A 17,138-nucleotide genomic window follows, 5' to 3' on the forward strand; every position below is an offset into this window, starting at 1 on the left:
ACGTCTACCTGCAATCGCGTCTGGACTTGACTTGCGAAAACACACACCCCACGCAAGTGGCCTCGCTGTTGTTTCGACTATTACTGACCGTTTCGTTCTCGAGGCAGTCGCGAAACGACGCGTCATGAAGCACGACCACTGGCTCAAGGCTGCGTCTGCAGCTGTCTTGCTTTTCCCAGGTCCTTCGGCAGCTTTCTGGCGACTTCCCTGTCGTGGACGTGCTGGAGTGGCTCGTATAGATCCCTTGATGGCGCCAGGAAGGATCTCTGACCATGTCCACGTTGTCCATGGATCTGGCAGTACGTTTTCTTGACTAAACAAAATGACCTGATCAATATTGTACTGCATCTTGACTCAAGGTCAATGACTGACTATTTCAATGACAGATTTCGCAGAGACAGCTGACCAGGCCACCCTTCGCGAAGCCGACTGCACTTCGTGCGCCGTGACTCAGGATAAGTCTGCCTACTGGACTCCGGCTTTGTACTTTCAGCATGCGAATGGGACGGCGGAGCTGGTCGAGCAAGTGGGCGGTATGCTTGTGTAAGTGGATAGTTATGCCAGTTGTTGATTACGCTCACGCCGCGACTGCTTCCACTAACTGCGACACTGGCACAGATACTACCTCTTGTACGGAGAAAACGTCACTGCATTCCCGAACAACTTCCGCATGATTGCTGGCGATCAGTTCCAGCGAAACTTCACCTGGCCAGTCCCCGATCCGCCCAAGTCGGAGTGGTCCGGCGCTCAGGCATCGCAATTCGCCCTGCGGCAGAAGGCAATCGGTTTCAACTGTCTCAACTACAACGCTGCTCCGGAACCGTCTCTCTATCGCCATTACCTGCCAGACAAGGCGTACTTGGACGAGAACTGCCCGGATGGAGTCCGCTTCGAACTGATGTTCCCTTCCTGCTGGAACGGCAAGGACGTGGATTCCCACGACCAAAAGTCTCACATGGCCTATCCGAGCGAAGTCATGGATGGCGTCTGCCCCGAAGGCTTCGAGACGCGGCTCGTTTCGCTGTTCTACGAAACGATCTGGAACACGTACGCGTTCAAGGACTGCGAAGGCGAGTTCGTCATTTCCAACGGCGATCCGACCGGTTACGGCTACCACGGCGACTTCATCCAGGGCTGGGACCCGGACTTTCTGCAGCAGGCTGTCGATACCTGCACCAACCTGTCTGGAGAGGTCAGCGACTGTCCTCTCTTCGATTTGCAGGACGACGAAGCGCAGGGAGAATGCCGCTTCGATGTGCCGTATGCAGTGAAGGCCGAGGATGTCTTCGCGCATCCCACGGGCATACCGGGAAACGTCCCCATCCAGTCTGGGCCTGCGTACGCGACGGAGTGGTGGACGACGGCGACGAGCACGTCGTCATGCTCGAGCGAAATCTCCACTGGCTTGCCTAGCATACTGCCGACGACCATCACGCCGTCCACAACAGCTCCTTCATCTCCCTCTCCTGCCGCCCCAACAAGCAGCACCTCTTACACGACCGTCTCCGAAGACGTCGAATACGACATCGTAGTCGTGAAGGAAGAAGTCGTCGTTCTGCTCGGCGAAGACGGTGAGCCCGTGGCCACTACGACGGGCAGCCCCCTGACAGTCGCTACATCGACATCCACCTCGTCCACCATCATAACCGAACCTATCGTTCAAGCGACAGGCGTTGCACAGCAGGACCATGGTGCTACAGCCGCAGCCAAACGAGACCAAGTCCCTGGCCACCGTCGCGCGCCTTCGCAAATCCACAACAGACACGGACATGGCCACGCCCATCGAAGAAGGGAGTACCAAGCAGGCGTAGGAGGATGGTTCTGATATAATCACTTGAATCGATGAATCAATGAATGAATGATAAAAAAATAGGAAACAGGTGCACAGCACGTCTGCTCATATACTATTAGTGGGTTGATTGTTAAGATAGGAAATGTGTTGATTTGCGTGGTTTCTTTGACATGGTATAGCAAGCATAGCATAGCAGAGTTTTTTTTCTTCATTTCAGTCTTGTACGCTTATAGCTATTATGAGAAATTAGGATACGTATCCTTTACTACATGGATGATTGCAATTTGCTCTGACAGTAAGCTAAAACTGTCATTCTTGCGTGAATATGACCGAATTAAAAAAAAAAAGAACATGTGTTGCAGATGAAAGAGCAGAATGTGGGAGTTACTTCAAAACGACTACTTTAAAAATGTATCACTTTGCCGTTTCTTTCTCTCCTTTCTCTCTTTTCTCTTTCTTTATGTGATGCCAATGAGAAAAGGGATTCTATGCAGTTATATGGTTCTATTTTGGACAGCCCTTGCTATTAGAGACTGTTCATTCTGACTTTGCGTACTGGAACCAAGACAAATGCTTATCTTAGAAGGTATCGTATGGAGATTTTATGAGTTTGTTGCCACCGTTCTCTTATTGCCTTGGTGCTTATTTTTTTCTTCATGTCTGCCTCACTCATATCGTGATTAAGTCGCACTAAGCTCTCTTTGATTTCTGTCTCAGTTTTCAATCAAGGCCGGAAGGCACATCTCAACGGAAACTTCCGAAAATAATTCAATGCCACAACGCTTTGTGACTGCTGTGTGTTTCACTTCATGAGAGGAGAAAAATTTCCCTTTTTTCTTCTTCCTCCTTCTCTTTCCACACTCTTTTCTCTGTTAAACCCTTTCGTCTCTACTCCAAAGTTGACTTTGACAATTAAGAGGGAAATGGAAGGAACGCCTCCAAACTCGAAGCACACTGCGTCGCCAGAGAGGAGAAGTGATGTCATGCCTCCTGACAGTGATGGTAGCTCTGATGACTCTGATTCTCAGGGAAATCAGCCGGACACACGTACAAGTGGTACTTTCAGAAAAATAAGACGAACCCTGTTCTCGAAAGATTATGTTCCACATTGGGACTCAACGGCAGCTTTTCGTGAATTCTACAGAACTGGTATGTGTGTCTTGAGTACTGTTTTAGATTCAGAATTCTCATCAGCACAGGCGCGATGCCATTATTGTTTCGTTTCAAGTAAAACCCCCCGAGTTTAGACCGGAATACGAGGAATCAGCCAGTGCTATTACAATAAAAGTACTGAAACCTCGAAGACAAGACAGCAGCAGAGATTGTGCTCCGATTATGGGCTACATCAGGTACATCAAGAACACCAAGAGGGTCGAGCTACTAAATGCGAACGCTCGACTTGACCCGAAGCATATTAAACTCGGGAGCAGTTCGAAACACAAAAATAATGTGCTCGCTGGATGTCATGGGGAAGGGTTCAAACTCGCCGCATTGGCTATGTCTCGAGAAAACTACCAAGTTCGCTTCGAAGCCAACAACCTCTATTGGAATTTTGGATTTCGTGGTCCGGAGAAAAACCGTTTCTATGCAACTATCACCAATAGTAAAGGTTTAACCCCGCCATCTGATTCAGAGTGCCAGAAAGCTGTAAAAGGACTCACCGGATTTTCACGACGCCATCCGTTCGATGTTTTGGTTACCATTGGATCTGGACCAAGTGGAACAGCTCGAGAAGTACAAGTGGACGAGTTTCAGCGCTGGTTAGACATCATATTTGATGTTCGTCGTCCATCGGACCCTGCTTCTGTTATCGAAACGGATCACGGAGATTTAATTCTCGATCCAGCTTTTTCTGGAAAATTGTACCTCAAGGGTCTTTTGCTACCGAACGCCAACCAAGCGGCGAAGAACTTCATACAGGGATATAACTTCTTCTATGGAAAGGTCAATAGGGATAGGCAGCGTCTAACAGATTCGAACTAAGAAGCACAAAACTTGAAGAACATATGGGAGAGTGCCATCGATAAAGAGGAGGCTATCTGCCTCCCGAAATTTGTTCACCTCCTGAGATACTGTTCTGAGTATCCCGATATCAGACTGGTCGAGCCACTCTTTGACTCTCGTATTAGAAAGAAAATTTGGAATTTTCTACGTCATGAAGCAAACGATCGGTTATTCTACTACCGCGACAAAAGTGGACACAAGGTAAGGTCTCGGCCATTCTCTGGGATCTACCTTACTAACGTGGAAAAGGAATTCGATCTCATCGAAACAAGCTTAAGGAAGCAGCCAGTTCCGATACCAGAGATTCTTTGGACCTTGCTTCGTCGCGAGGGATTGATTCGGAATGCACACGAGGAGCAAGCTCACATATTCAGAAAGTCCGAGCCATCTCGTTGCCCCTCTGCGATCTTTCCCCGGACAATTCGTCACGCCTTCCAAGCTCTTATGGCTAGAGCATGGTGCAACGGGGATGGTCTGCCGTGTACCGGCAGGGCAGGGTGGAAACATTTACAATCATTACACAGGACAAGATGCCGCATATGCTTGTGCTACTTCTGACCTTGAGCAATCATGGCGGGCCCAAACTGGCCCACCCAGGTAGGTTTTCGTCCTACCGATTGCACCTATCTACGACATTTTTTCTACATTGAGAGAGATATTCTAGAGTTGACTACCAGAACGACAGAACGGGGTGACCTCCTTACCGTGCGCGAACTGGCCCGGCTGCAAGGATTCCCGGACGACTTTGTCTTCTACGGAAGCAAAGAACGACAGTACGAGCAAGTCCTTGAAGCCTTCCCGCCTCCTGTTGCAAAGGCGATTGCGGGTTAGTAATGGCGACGATAGACGATTTTCGTGAACCTATCACCGGCGACGAGATGGATGTCGAGAGTGACACCCAGCGAGGGACCAAGAGGCAGAGGACTGGCTGAAAGGATAAGACAAGCTGGGTTGGGAATGTCTTGGTTTGGAATGCTGGATAGGGAATTGGAAAGGCATGTCTTGCTATCAGGCGATTGATTGACCGCAGGTGATTGGAACCTTTCCGAGTATGGAACCTGCAGATTGGGATTGCGTTCCGTACCTTGGCGTTTGGAATTGGATATGAGATGCAGGAGCAGATTCTCCGATAAAAAGAAAAGAAAAAAAAGCCACATTGCTATGGATGGTAGATTGACAAAACGCGAAAATCTCTAGAACAAATGGAATGTAATCACATCTTCTTACTCCAAGCCTCGGATTCTACGGTGGTAGAAGTACAAAATGCTCTTCCAGATTGGGAATGGGAGACAGCGATAATGGAAGTTGATAACAATGAATAAAAGTAATGATCTGACAGTTACAAAGGAGCTTCATAAATGAGGACATACTTCGGAAGTGATTTGGACTTCTGGAGCCAGAAAAAACTTTTCTTTTTCTTCCTTTTTGATAATCAAAAGTTCTGCATCCAAGCCCTCTTCTTTAAGAACATGGCTTGAGGAACACTCCAGAGACGTCTGGTGGAAAGTGTGAAGGAAACAGTCATAAGAGGTAACAAAGCGTTCACATACACCACGATGTATGTACTGTACAAGCCTTCCAAATCACATCTGACTCGCAGTTAAACCTGACTTTGACATAATCTTCAAACAGCATCAGAGCGATAGTTTCTGAGTCGCGAGTCTTTTTCTGCAGAAGGTAGACTTGTTGTGCTTGGAGCAGAGTGACGAGTCATCATCATCACTTTCGTCAGAAGTTGTTGATGATGTTCCATTTGGACATGTCTTCATAATCGTTTCGCTTGCTGCAGTTGGCAAGACTACCCATATCCACTTTTCCGAGTGCTTCTCTTACATTGCATATACTCTTGATTCGGAAGCACTCTTGATTCGGAAGCAAGAGATGGATGGAATGTTCTGAAAAGTTGTTCGTTTTCTTTTGTGACAATTGGTTCCATAGATGCTCTTGCTGCAGCAACATCCAAACGGCTCCAAGATGTTGAGCGTATCCGCTGGCAGCAAGACTGAATGATTGCCGTAATCATGGTCACTTAGTTAACCTGCAGCCGCGGACATTGCCACAATTCTGTTCAAGTACCATTGCATTTCTAGCAATGAGAAACTTCGAAGAGGCAGTAGCTCAGGACCAGTGAATTTGGAGGCTTGATGAGGCAGTGCCGATATAGATTGGCGACTTCAAATAACATAGGAATTCGAGTCAAAGCGCATGCTTTTCTGTCTCTCTCGCGAGCGAGCTTTGTCGGCTTCTTTTGCTCTCCCTCCCCGGGGGCTGTCAGTGGAATCAGACTCCGCAGAAGATTGTGAATACGCTGACGCAGCGCAAAGCGGTCAGGTCAACAGTATTGTTCAGACCATACTACTGACGAGGTTGCCAACCAATGAAAGAAGTTCTTGGTAGAGGAAGATGTTGAGGGTCAGGCGTTTCGAGAGTGAACTTTTGGCCTGATTTGATTCAGGAGAAGTTGTTTGGCGAATATTCAAAGATAATTTTGTATCCCTCGACTTTGTCGAGGTTCCGCGATGAGGGAGGTATCTTTCTGAGTTCGACAATATTATCTGCTCTGTGATTCTGGTTGCCAGTACCATTTCACTTCCAGCTTCGATTTGTATATCATGGTTGTATACAAGCAGGCCATGAGCAAAGAGACGCATTGATCACGCTTTATGAATGCTCGGCTGCAGATAAATCATATTGAAGCACGCATCGTAAGTCTTAGTATAATCGTTGAGATCTCGAAAAATTTCTTGTTGCAACCGTTGAACTTGTTCTTGTTCGAGTTTCTGAAGGACTTCAAGTAACTTCCAGAAATCTAGGATCGACTGGGCGAACGCATTTAGAGGCCTTCGCGGCGTCAATTAAGCAACGAGGATAATGGGTATATGTGTGCAACTTCGTAGTAGCTGCCACAATACCAGGATTTCTTTTTCTGACAAGCTGATGTGGTCCTTTCGAACACAGTCGATCAAACAAGCAAGTCGATCAGTAGCCGTGTAAATCCAGTGTCGGAGAATGTCGCACAAGCAGCCCCAGCTCTCGGTGCAAGTCGTACTTGCTCCACTTGTCTGGGTTCTGTTCAGACGAGGCATGATTTTGGGCTCTCAGTCGCAGGTTATACAACGCCATCACGCTTGTCAAGACCGTTTGGGAGGTCTGCAGTATCCATTGTTTTAATGGTTGAAAGAAATGAATCAATCAAGATCAGTTTGCTGAGAGAAGGGTATCTCTCTCCCGTGATTTGAATAATATATCCAGGATTTTGGATTCCGGACGGATATGTAACATTACGAGCTTCCTGGAGCTGACATTCCAGCTCAGAGAACGATTTATGTAATGAGAATAGAAGTTGCGCTTCGTGGGGTTGTGAATGGATCTGACGCAACTGTTGCGATGGACGTATGGTTTACCCTCTGCAGATGCAGTCGAACTATCGTCTTTTTCCTCTTCTGTATAGAGATCGCAGTCTGTCCGTTTGATTTCAGGCGTGTCTCTGCAAAGGACATATGCATAAGCCGGTCCAGGCAAGCTGCGTCTAGTGCTATATACAGGATAGTATGGTGTACCGTCGATCATGATCCAAATTATTGGACCCTGTGGGATGCGGGTGCCTCGAATGCAAGGTAATGTCCAATCCACAAGAGGGCTGGCGATCCATTGGTCGTGAGACTGCTCTGTTTGGCACCAGGCCATTTGTCGAATGGTGCGCGTTGCTGGCGAGGAGAGATCGCGCAACTATGCGACTTCGTTCGTCGTCAACGCGTGTGGCGGCATTGGATGGGTGCCGAATGTAAAGCCGGTTTCGACTCGTGGAGGACTGTGTTCAGGGTTAGGGAAAAATGGAAGGCCGGCGCATAGACGTAAGCAAACTGGTGAGCACGCGTGCCGGATCGGTATACTGGGAAATAGGGAATGCCATCCCTGACCAGCCAAATCGTTGGAGATCTTCGTGGGCGATATTGGCGAATATTTCCTTGGCCATTGAAATCCGCAGGCCAGCGTTTCCCGCGAATGTGAGACGGTATATACAGTCTTCGTGATCACGTACACCCACGTATCAGAAAACTTGGCGGCGATGAACGCTGGCCAGCGATGAGTTCGAATGCTCATGAGCCACGCATCTGAGAGCTTGACGAATTGCGGCAGGTGAACATCGTCAACAGGATCCCACAGGGATCAGTACAGCTTGGGGAGACGCCATCCATGCGATCCCAAAACATCTTCATCAACTTGAAGTATGGAAATTGTCGCGGTTCTCGCGGTTCTCCTTTTGTACGACATGACAATATTATCGATACCGTTATAGGAACGATCGTCTAGTATTTCCAGTAGACGTTTGTTAGCTACAGCAAGACAGCAAAAGAGATAGATCATCCTGTTTGGATATGCTAGAGCCTCCCCTCCATCTCAGGGGAATAAAGGAAATAGATATGTCCAGACTGACTGCTTTACCAGGAGATTTTGTGGTTATAGAAAGGGCAAGGTATATGAAGGGCGCTTGTAATGACTTGAATAGGATATATATATCGTTATATGGATGAAGAGATATATCAAGGAAAGAAAGTTGGTTTGGAGAAGTGGAGAAGTGGAGGGGGAAGAAGGGGGTTTATATCCTGGACGTAGGAGGTAGCGGGTATGTGCCGTCACTGATTTACCTTGTTGGGAAGTCACTGTACTGTACTTTTTGTCAGTGAAGACAGACAACACGTGTATTTAGGTGACTTGTTGACTCAGGAGGCTCGACAGTGAATTGGATGGAACTTCTTTGTAGGATACAAAGAATAAACCAGTCTACAGTTACTGAACCAAGGCTTCTTCGATTTTATCCATTCACTTGTCCTGAACTAACTGCAGGGAATTACCTGGTAGTCACTACGGCTTTTAACTCTTAAAATACTGTATCTTGCATAGGTGTACAACATTCAAGTGTTCAGCAGACGGAACGGTCCATTTGACCTATGTAGTGTACTGTACATACATGTAAATGAACCTCTCCTGGAGACTCGCTCTTGTAATCGTCGAGAGTGCTTGATACCAGTCACCTGGACTTGGCCAAAGAAAGTATGCAATACACAAAACCATCAAGAAACCAACTCCAGGCTGCTTTCCTTCTGGCATTGCTTTGCTCTGTTCACGAGGCCAGCGCGCTGGCAACAGCATCTTGGAAGTTGCCGTTCTGGATGGCCAGCTCGGCGTCCCACAGGGCCACGCCACCAAAGTTGCTCAAGCCCAGCTTCTTCGCCTGCGCAATCTCTGCCTGCATGGTCGAGGCGCTGATGTATCCGCCGTCCCCGACGGCGCTGGCGGCGGCCGGCGCACCGATCCAGACCTGGGCGGGCGACACGGCCTTGCTCCATGCCTGCAGCGAGTTCAGGAAGCCGTCCTGGCCGTTGCAGCAGTTGGCCTGCTGGTTGTTGTAGAACTGCACCCAGACCATGTCCGTCTTCTGCAGGACGTCGTCCGACAGCGACGCGTCGGGCCGCGGGCACTGCGGCGCGGCGGAGATGTAGTACTGTTTGGACGAGTCCGACTTCATGTTGGCGCGCAGCTGGTTCACCAGGCCGAGATAGCCGGTTGGGTCGTGGTTCTCATTGTCTGATGATCATCAGCATCAGAGTACATGGATTGAGATGATTTTAAAGCTGCTTACCCAGATCAATTCCGTCCAAAGTCACATTCTGGAAGGGCCGCAGAGCAGCATCCTTGGTTCCGCCCAGGAACAGGTTCCAGACCGTATCAGCCAGCTGGGCGCCCTGCTCGTCACTGTCTAACTTGCTGCTCGCGTCGGCACCTCCCAGACTGAGGAAGACCTTCTTGCCGGCGCTCTGGCACTTCTTGATCGCGGGGACCAAGGGGGTGCCGTCGAGGAGATCGGTGGCACCGGCGGCCCTCTGAGCGGGAGAAGGGCTATACAGGCCTTGCATGTTCATGCCCGGGTAGCCGCCGGCGCCGAAGAAGGTGTCCAGGAAGGAGAGGATGACGATGTCGAACGACTTCTCGCCGCAAACCTCGTCCAGAGAGGCGCCAGAGCCCTGACCCCACCAGGCAGCGACGCCGGAGAGCTTCGTGGTGGCATTATTAGAGCGCAAAGGAGCGGCGTGGGAGGAGGCCAGGAGGCCGGTGAAGGAAGCAAAGGCAAGGAGGGAAGTCTTCATGGTGGGCAACAAGAAACAACTATGTATGTACAAGCAGCGAAGAAAGGAATGACAAGCCTATCAAAGGCGTGTTCTGGCGTGTTCTAACCTGTCAGAAGGAGCGACTGGTTTGGAGAGAAAGAGCAATCGACAATCCGGACAGACAGGATCTGTCGAGTCTTTTATACCCTCCATGACAGCTACAAGCTGATTACTTGAGCATCTCTGCACTCTCCATCTCCGATCCAGGAGCCGAAAAACTTCGCAGACCAGTTCCCCGAACAGGAAGGGGATTCTCCAGCGCGATGGGGAACCTGCTGACGGGCAGCGGGCGTAATCGCCGGAAAGAATCCTCCATGCTGGTCGAGACATGTAGGATACTATGCTCGAGACCGACAGGACTATCGAATCGGCCATTTCGGCGTTGTCCGTGATGCGCGTTTCGTTCTCCGATTGCAACCCTCAGTCCGAAAAAGGCAATGATTTAAGCTTACTGCTGTGGATCGCTATCCTCGAAAAGAGAAAAATGGAGCATGAACCCCGCGTGTCAAAAGTGCCGAACAGGAGTTCGCCAGGAACAAGGTTAGATGATGGAGCATGCTCTTGTCGATCGCTTCCAGAACGAACAGAGCTACCGTAGTTTGAAAGATGCTGGATGCGACGTTGCAATATCAGCATTGTCCAATGATCGATTTTATCTTAAGAAGACGTGAACGATGTTCATTGTGCTTGCATGCCATTGGCTGGATGCGAATGAATTATCCATCCGGGATCCGCCAGCCTATCACAAGCATTGCAAATGTCATCCGCAGATCCGTCCAACCAGAGGCAAGTAAAAATCTTATCGCTTATCGCCACCGCAGTGGAGATGGTATTCGTGCCTGGATGCAACCTGACTTGGTTCCTGAAACAAGAAATGTTAGAGAAGAACTGTCTCTAAAGTTTAATTCAGCAGTGACTCGTGTACCTACTGAATAATATCGGACCGGAGAATGATTTTTAGGGCGTTTGGTGGATAGAATGAATCATATATACATATCTGTAGCTAAAAGATTATTAATGGCAATATCGTAGTCACAGCTAATGTCTTTTGAGAATCCATACCGGATAAAAAATATATGTAGGAGGTAAGATGATTACTCCGAGGATTCTGGATTGGATCTAGCGGAGAGTATGAATTACATACCAGGTACATGCTCTTCTTGAAGTCTGCCTTGTCGAACTGGATATTATTATCTACTTCGATAATTTTTCAATCCTAGAACAAGTTGCTGAACAAGCATGAATCAAATAACACCCCTCCTTGGTCAGACAATCTCCCTTCATTTAACATGCCATTTCTCCAGTAAGTTCACAGTCAATGATATTTTTCTTCAGAATTCCAGCTCCGGCTTCTTAGACGCACATCCCTCCGGCTCTTTACTCCAGTCGTAAATGCCACCACGCTCGTAGAAGCTGTTCTGATCCCAGTACACGTGCTCCAGCGCCCGCTGCACGCCGACATCGAGGATGGATTCTGTTGGCTCACCAACACCCTTGTTGAGAAAGCGCATATATTCGTCAAGAATGAGGTAGGAACTGCGCATCACGCGATTCGACTCTGGCACGAAGCACTTGTTGTGCGAGTGTCGGTCACAGAACTGCTGGAACTCGTCGTCCGTGATCTGGAAGCGGCGGGCGTCCCGGATCGTCTTATCGGAGTCGTGCTCGCCCTCGACGACCAGCACCTGGAAAACCTTCCACCGGGTGGGCTGCAGCGCCTGGATATGTTCATTCATATCCTCGTGCATGTTGTAGCGGTTCACCACCGTGTTGATCTTAAACTTGACGCCGTACTTCCGACATAGCTGGGCCACCTCCTGGACCTGGGCCAAGTGCGCGCCCTTTCCCCGGCCGATGCGGATGTTAACCTGTTCGTCAAACGAGTCACACAAAACTGCGATGATGTCGATGTATCGTGCGGCATCGGCCATGAACCGCTCTGTAAGTTTGCTGCCGTTGGTCACGATGGATACCGACTCGAGGCCTAGCTCCTTTTTGCAGAAAGCAACCAGTTTGCTCAGCAACTGCGGGTATAGCAGGGGCTCGCCACCAGCAAAATTGATCTTCTTCATGCCTGCGCGCCGCAGCATCCATAGGCCGCGCTGCATGTTCTCAAACGACTCGATGTGGCACGTCTTCTCCGTGTGGAAGCAGAAGCCGCATTCATAGTTGCACCTGCGCGTGAACATGTAGTGGACGGACAATGGAACAAAGGGCGATTTCCTGGACAGCCAGCCTCCGATTCGGATGGCGAGGACGAGAACGACGAGAGTCACCAGACAGGCGACGAGATAGAGCGCCATGTTGGTTCTGACTTGGAAGTCTTGTTCGATCAAGTGGTACTGTCAAGGTGGTAGTCTCTAGGAAGGAGGAAGGACACAAAGCGGTTGAAAGAAGTAAAAATTCTGCTTCTGTGGGATTTTCCTTTATTTCTTCCTGTTTGAGGCCTTTGATCGTGTCGATTACCAAGCGTGCTGTCTCATTGGTTCTGTGAAAGGGCGTTCACGCCTTCCTGATCCAACGCCTGTCCTGTCCATCTGGGAAGGAGCGTCTCTCATTTCCACTCTCACTTCCATTCTTGGTCCAAGAGAATTAACCACACATTTGTGACCGACAGACACATCGTTCGCTTCAGGCAATGTCGACTGAACGCAAGGTTTACTTTGTGTTCGGTAGGTGTCTCTACTCATGTATTCGACCTGGTTGACCAAGATAGGTGGCCCAGGTGCCGGCAAAGGTACCCTTTGCACCAGACTCGCTCAGGAAATGGGTCTGGCGCACGTCTGTGTCGGCGACCTCCTTCGCGCCGCAATAGAGCGTAGTGACGAATTCGAAGCTCGGGAGCAGGTGCAGCGGGCGATGAAGGAGGGAAAACTGGCCCCAGTTGGAGCGATCAGGACCGTCCTCGAGAAAGCACTCCAGACCCAGTCGGTCGTCCTGCTGGACGGATTTCCGCGCAGCTTGGAGCAGATGAGCATGTTCGAGGAATTCGTAAGCATCGCGACCAGGCTGGCTCAGTTTCTCCGTTAACATGTTATTTGTTACAGTTTGGCGATGTCGAATGCGGCCTGCTATTTTCCTGCAGTTCGGAAACGATGGAGCGTCGCGTGCGAAAGCGCCATCTGACGTGTAAGCGAATCGACGATGACATAGAAACCGTCCGGAAGCGCTTCAGACAGTACGAGGAGGAGACCGTGCCTTGTATCAACAAGCTGAAAGAGAAAAACAAGCTCGTTGAGGTAACATTCTCCCATACGCACCTTGTTGATATACATATATAGTACAGGTGGATGCTGATCGGCCAGTTCGACTGCGAGGGCGACTTGGATGAGATTTACGAGGGCATCAAGAACCAGTTTCAGGTGCGTTGATCATCCGCCCGATCGTAACGGTGTCTAACATTAATCCAGGCGCTCTTGAACAAGGTTAAGACTGATCGAGAATGAATTCTTTGTGAGGCGGGGGTACAGACTTGACAAACAGCATCATTTTCAGACTAGAGAATGGTAGAGCTGCATATTCAAAGTTATGCCTTGCAATCGGACAGGCAAGGCTAACTTAAAATCTGCCTGCTAGGAAAGAAGAGTAAAGTACGCTAAATAGATTAATTTTTTTTAAAGGGAATACTCTGTCAGTTACTGGTGATGTTTACCTTATCTCAGAATACCTGTACAGAAACTAGGACTCTCCATTGAGTATACCACAGCTCAAACATGCTACTTTCCAGCGTAAATATTAGAATTCTGAATTAGATACATTTAGTAGAGATGACCATATTTTATATGATCATGTGATAATAGCAAAAAAAAGTTCAATATATATCTTGACGGCTTGATATGAAGGCAGTCGTAAGAGGCAGATAGTCTGGAATCGAAACAAAAACGAAACAAACCATAGAGATAGATCAAGAAGGTGAACGCCAACAGAATGCTCTTCGATGCGAGGACATTCCTCACTGCACCGTTCTTTTCCGCAATGTCCTGACAGGCATAGTAGTATCTTTCCCTCTCTCCGGCCTCCGTCCATACACGACATAACTATGATCCGAGCAGACAGACATCAGTATAGACCTCTCCATAAAATGGAATTCTACGCACAAGTTAAACAGCATGTGGATATTGCGATTGCGAGTGTCCTGCCTCGCCTTGGCAGCCAGCACCATGACTTCGTCCTTGGTCCAGTTTTTGAAACGCGTCAGGACGGCCATGGCGAAGGCCTCGAAACCGTCTGCTTCGGCCTGCATTTGGCACCAGGCGCCGACTTTTTTCTAAACAATCATGTTAGCTTTGCAATAAAAAAAAATTCAAACCACAAAAAAAAAGGTATATACGCACAAAATACGGATCCTTAGGCCACGTCCCCAGCGGAATACGATACCTCTCAACATGGATATCGACAAACCCCGCGTCGCGGAACCATTGCTCCAGCCGCATCCCCGGCCTTGTCTCGTAGCCTTGCATTTCGAACCCGCTGTAGACTTCGTTGTAGTACTGCTCCAGGGCGGTGCCTTTGATGCTGTCGTCCTCCGAGGTAGGGTAGCCGTCCCAGTCTTGGAATTCGACCCAGCCGCCGGGTTTGGTGTTGCTTGACGAACATTGGTTAATAACCGTGTGGATAACCCTGTGGTTGTTTGTTTGTCTGATGGGTATAGTTGGATTGGTGATTGTATGTATATATATGTTGCAGATTTTTTTTTTCGCTAGGGGATATATTCCCCAGTATATATATATTCCCCTTCTTAGCGAAATCTGCAACGTGTTTTTTTTTTTGGTCCAGTTAATGAATTTATATTTATTTATTTTCTTCTTACCGATAACACTGCCTAATCAACTTGGGGAAATCCTTGATCGAAACCGCAAGATACCGGGCGTGGATAAAGTCGAATGGGTGCTCATAGATCCAGTCGGATTCGATGTCGTCTACCAGGAATTTCACATTGGGTGGGACCCTGTAGCACGCAAAAGACTCATTAGATTGCCTGTCCGCAACTGTATATTCAGGAGATTGATTTCACTGACAGTCTTGGTTGAATAGGACTTAGATCACATCCAATGACCTTTTTTTTTGAATTATCTTGAATTAGCTCAAGATCGTACAGACATAAGGTATATATGTATGTATGAATACTTGCCTCCGCAGAAGGGAATTGATCGGCTGATCACGACGAGTCGTAAGCATATATATGAACGGACTACGCAATCTGGTCTGGGATGGTACATACCAAAATCAATCGCCCATATCCCCGTCCCCGTCCCCAGATCAATAACCCGCTGCGGAGATTTGATCGGCGCAAGAAACAGTTTCCTGTGCATCATGGTGAGCACCATCTCATGCACCATGTCGAGACGGTCGGATTCGCTCTCGTCGTTGGGCATGAGGTAAGCTTAAGCCATTTCGTTGGCAATTAGCATTTGGCTCGGTCTTGAGTCAGTCAAAGGGGTTGGGGGGTACTCACTCCCATCACGATACGCATGGTATCGTCTGCCGTTCTCGTGTCGGTAGTTGAGGACCGATGATGTCAGAGAAGTCGTATAGGATGATCTGTTTACATATATACACATATGTAGTTTCTTATCAGCAAGCGTCCTGATAAGTTCTTACTCGACTTGCAAAAAAAGAATCATGACTGATTGACTGACAGTTCATCGCCATAGCTGGAATCATTGTCGATCTTGAATTATGTATGTACAGCACATCCTGTCAGGACACGATCAATCAATCAAGCAAGGAAGAATAAAAAAATGATCTGCGCTCGAAGGAGCTTATTACGCACCTGTGGATCAACTTCTACCTGAGGTAGGTCGGTGGGACTGGTTTGCGTTGTCATTTTCGATGGGAAGGATATTAAGTAGATAGGTGGATAGGTGGATAGATGGATGGATGATAGATAGACAAACAGACAGATAGATAGATGGACGAACAAATGCCTATAACGATGGGGTGAGAAGAGACAGAATCAGAATATGCCCCGGGAGCCGGCTGCAGATTATTATATGTTACTACACACACTCGAGTCTGCAAAAGAAAAAAAAGCAATTCATCTACCATCCAACTTGGCTCTCGCGGACGCAGGATATACTTCCGCAAGACACCAATTCATCCTGCTGAGCGGGGTTTTGTACAGTACAATGCACCCCTGTCAGACACCACAAGCACAAGCCAATGACAAGAACCGTCACAGTGTGTTTCACACTCCAAGCTACCTAACATAGAAAAGGAACCCGGACATCCTTTTGGCTGATACGATGACGACAGTTGCTTGTGTTGGTAGAATCTCGGACACGCTGATTGGTCCTGCTGTCATGGCCGGCCGAACGCTCAGGACTCTGCAGTCTCTCCTTCTCCTCCTCACTGCGATGCGATGGATTATGCTTCTTCACAACCTGTCCTGTCTAGGCTGGTTCCAGCTTGACTAAGGACAGTAGTTACTGGCGGGGCCGAAAGCCAACTAACGGCTGACCTGACCTGACCGTCGAACTTTAATACAGTTGACGGTTGATATTCTTGGAAATATGCATTCAGGCTACATATATGTACTCCACACGCATATATGTACCTGAGCCCATTTTTTTGATCCGAGAAGGATGCCATGTGTCTGTCCTGTTCGCTGTTTGCTGACAATTTAAAAATATGAATGGCTCTGACACCAACTACTTCCTGATCAAAAGGAACACTGTTTTTTCTATCTATCAAAAATTGAGGGCAGTACTGTACTGTACAAGCCTGTGATAGATAATATAGAAGTCTTGATAAAGCCTGAAAAGGGTAAAAAAAAGTTTGGTAAAATAGTGTATTGTACAGCATAATTAGTCATCTATATATACTCTTTCTTTGCACACAGGGCTCTATGCTCTACAAGGGCTTACTTAACGGTCATTATGTGATTGTTGTAGACAGTGTTATCGACGAGCACCACGCTTTTACTGTATGAGGAAATAGATTTTTTTTGAAAAAAAAATTACCTGCCTACATAGATATCTAGATTAAGTGAGGTTCTCCCGCAAATAATATATTGAACCTGATTTCGTGGTATTACTGCGTCTTGCAGTAGACAAAAGAAAAAGCTAAAAAAAAAAATATATCGTTGGATAGTATTATTAGCCGGATGGACGCTCTGCGTATATTATTTTCTGTAGACCAATAAGGGGGAAAAAAGCAAGACATACATGGAG

General features: G+C 48.0%; 6 protein-coding genes across 6 annotated transcripts; 3 read left to right on the forward strand and 3 right to left on the reverse strand.

Annotated features, from left to right (window-relative positions):
• Window positions 1–124: 124 nt before the first annotated feature.
• Window positions 125–1,825, forward strand: T310_4874 (uncharacterized protein; the record flags this gene model as incomplete). Its single annotated transcript, XM_013472239.1, has 3 exons — window positions 125–299; window positions 387–543; window positions 619–1,825. 3 exons carry the CDS (start codon window positions 125–127, stop codon window positions 1,823–1,825), a joined length of 1,539 nt encoding a protein of 512 aa, XP_013327693.1.
• A 776-nt stretch (window positions 1,826–2,601) lies between these two features.
• T310_4875 (uncharacterized protein) lies at window positions 2,602–5,118 on the forward strand (the record flags this gene model as incomplete). The annotated part of the gene is made up of 7 exons (XM_013472240.1): window positions 2,602–2,945; window positions 2,992–3,736; window positions 3,794–3,997; window positions 4,046–4,268; window positions 4,321–4,393; window positions 4,474–4,622; window positions 4,994–5,118. The coding sequence occupies 7 exons, from the start codon at window positions 2,602–2,604 to the stop codon at window positions 5,116–5,118; spliced, it is 1,863 nt and encodes a 620-aa protein (XP_013327694.1).
• A 3,803-nt stretch (window positions 5,119–8,921) lies between these two features.
• On the reverse strand, window positions 8,922–9,945 carry T310_4876 (chitinase; the record flags this gene model as incomplete). Its single annotated transcript, XM_013472241.1, has 2 exons — window positions 8,922–9,385; window positions 9,441–9,945. 2 exons carry the CDS (start codon window positions 9,943–9,945, stop codon window positions 8,922–8,924), a joined length of 969 nt encoding a protein of 322 aa, XP_013327695.1.
• A 699-nt stretch (window positions 9,946–10,644) lies between these two features.
• On the reverse strand, window positions 10,645–12,269 carry T310_4877 (uncharacterized protein; the record flags this gene model as incomplete). Its single annotated transcript, XM_013472242.1, has 4 exons — window positions 10,645–10,828; window positions 10,896–10,963; window positions 11,111–11,160; window positions 11,330–12,269. The coding sequence occupies 4 exons, from the start codon at window positions 12,267–12,269 to the stop codon at window positions 10,645–10,647; spliced, it is 1,242 nt and encodes a 413-aa protein (XP_013327696.1).
• Window positions 12,270–12,604: 335 nt separating this feature from the next.
• T310_4878 (Uridine kinase) lies at window positions 12,605–13,412 on the forward strand (the record flags this gene model as incomplete). Its single annotated transcript, XM_013472243.1, has 5 exons — window positions 12,605–12,638; window positions 12,683–12,957; window positions 13,052–13,095; window positions 13,253–13,328; window positions 13,377–13,412. The coding sequence occupies 5 exons, from the start codon at window positions 12,605–12,607 to the stop codon at window positions 13,410–13,412; spliced, it is 465 nt and encodes a 154-aa protein (XP_013327697.1).
• Window positions 13,413–13,918: 506 nt separating this feature from the next.
• Window positions 13,919–15,793, reverse strand: T310_4879 (Methyltransferase; the record flags this gene model as incomplete). The annotated part of the gene is made up of 7 exons (XM_013472244.1): window positions 13,919–14,233; window positions 14,301–14,604; window positions 14,777–14,954; window positions 15,188–15,349; window positions 15,422–15,507; window positions 15,606–15,637; window positions 15,740–15,793. 7 exons carry the CDS (start codon window positions 15,791–15,793, stop codon window positions 13,919–13,921), a joined length of 1,131 nt encoding a protein of 376 aa, XP_013327698.1.
• Between the last annotated feature and the right edge of the window lie 1,345 nt (window positions 15,794–17,138).

This window comes from Rasamsonia emersonii, assembly GCF_000968595.1.
Source record: "Rasamsonia emersonii CBS 393.64 chromosome Unknown ctg1118621760192, whole genome shotgun sequence".
Lineage (NCBI taxonomy): Eukaryota > Fungi > Ascomycota > Eurotiomycetes > Eurotiales > Trichocomaceae > Rasamsonia > Rasamsonia emersonii.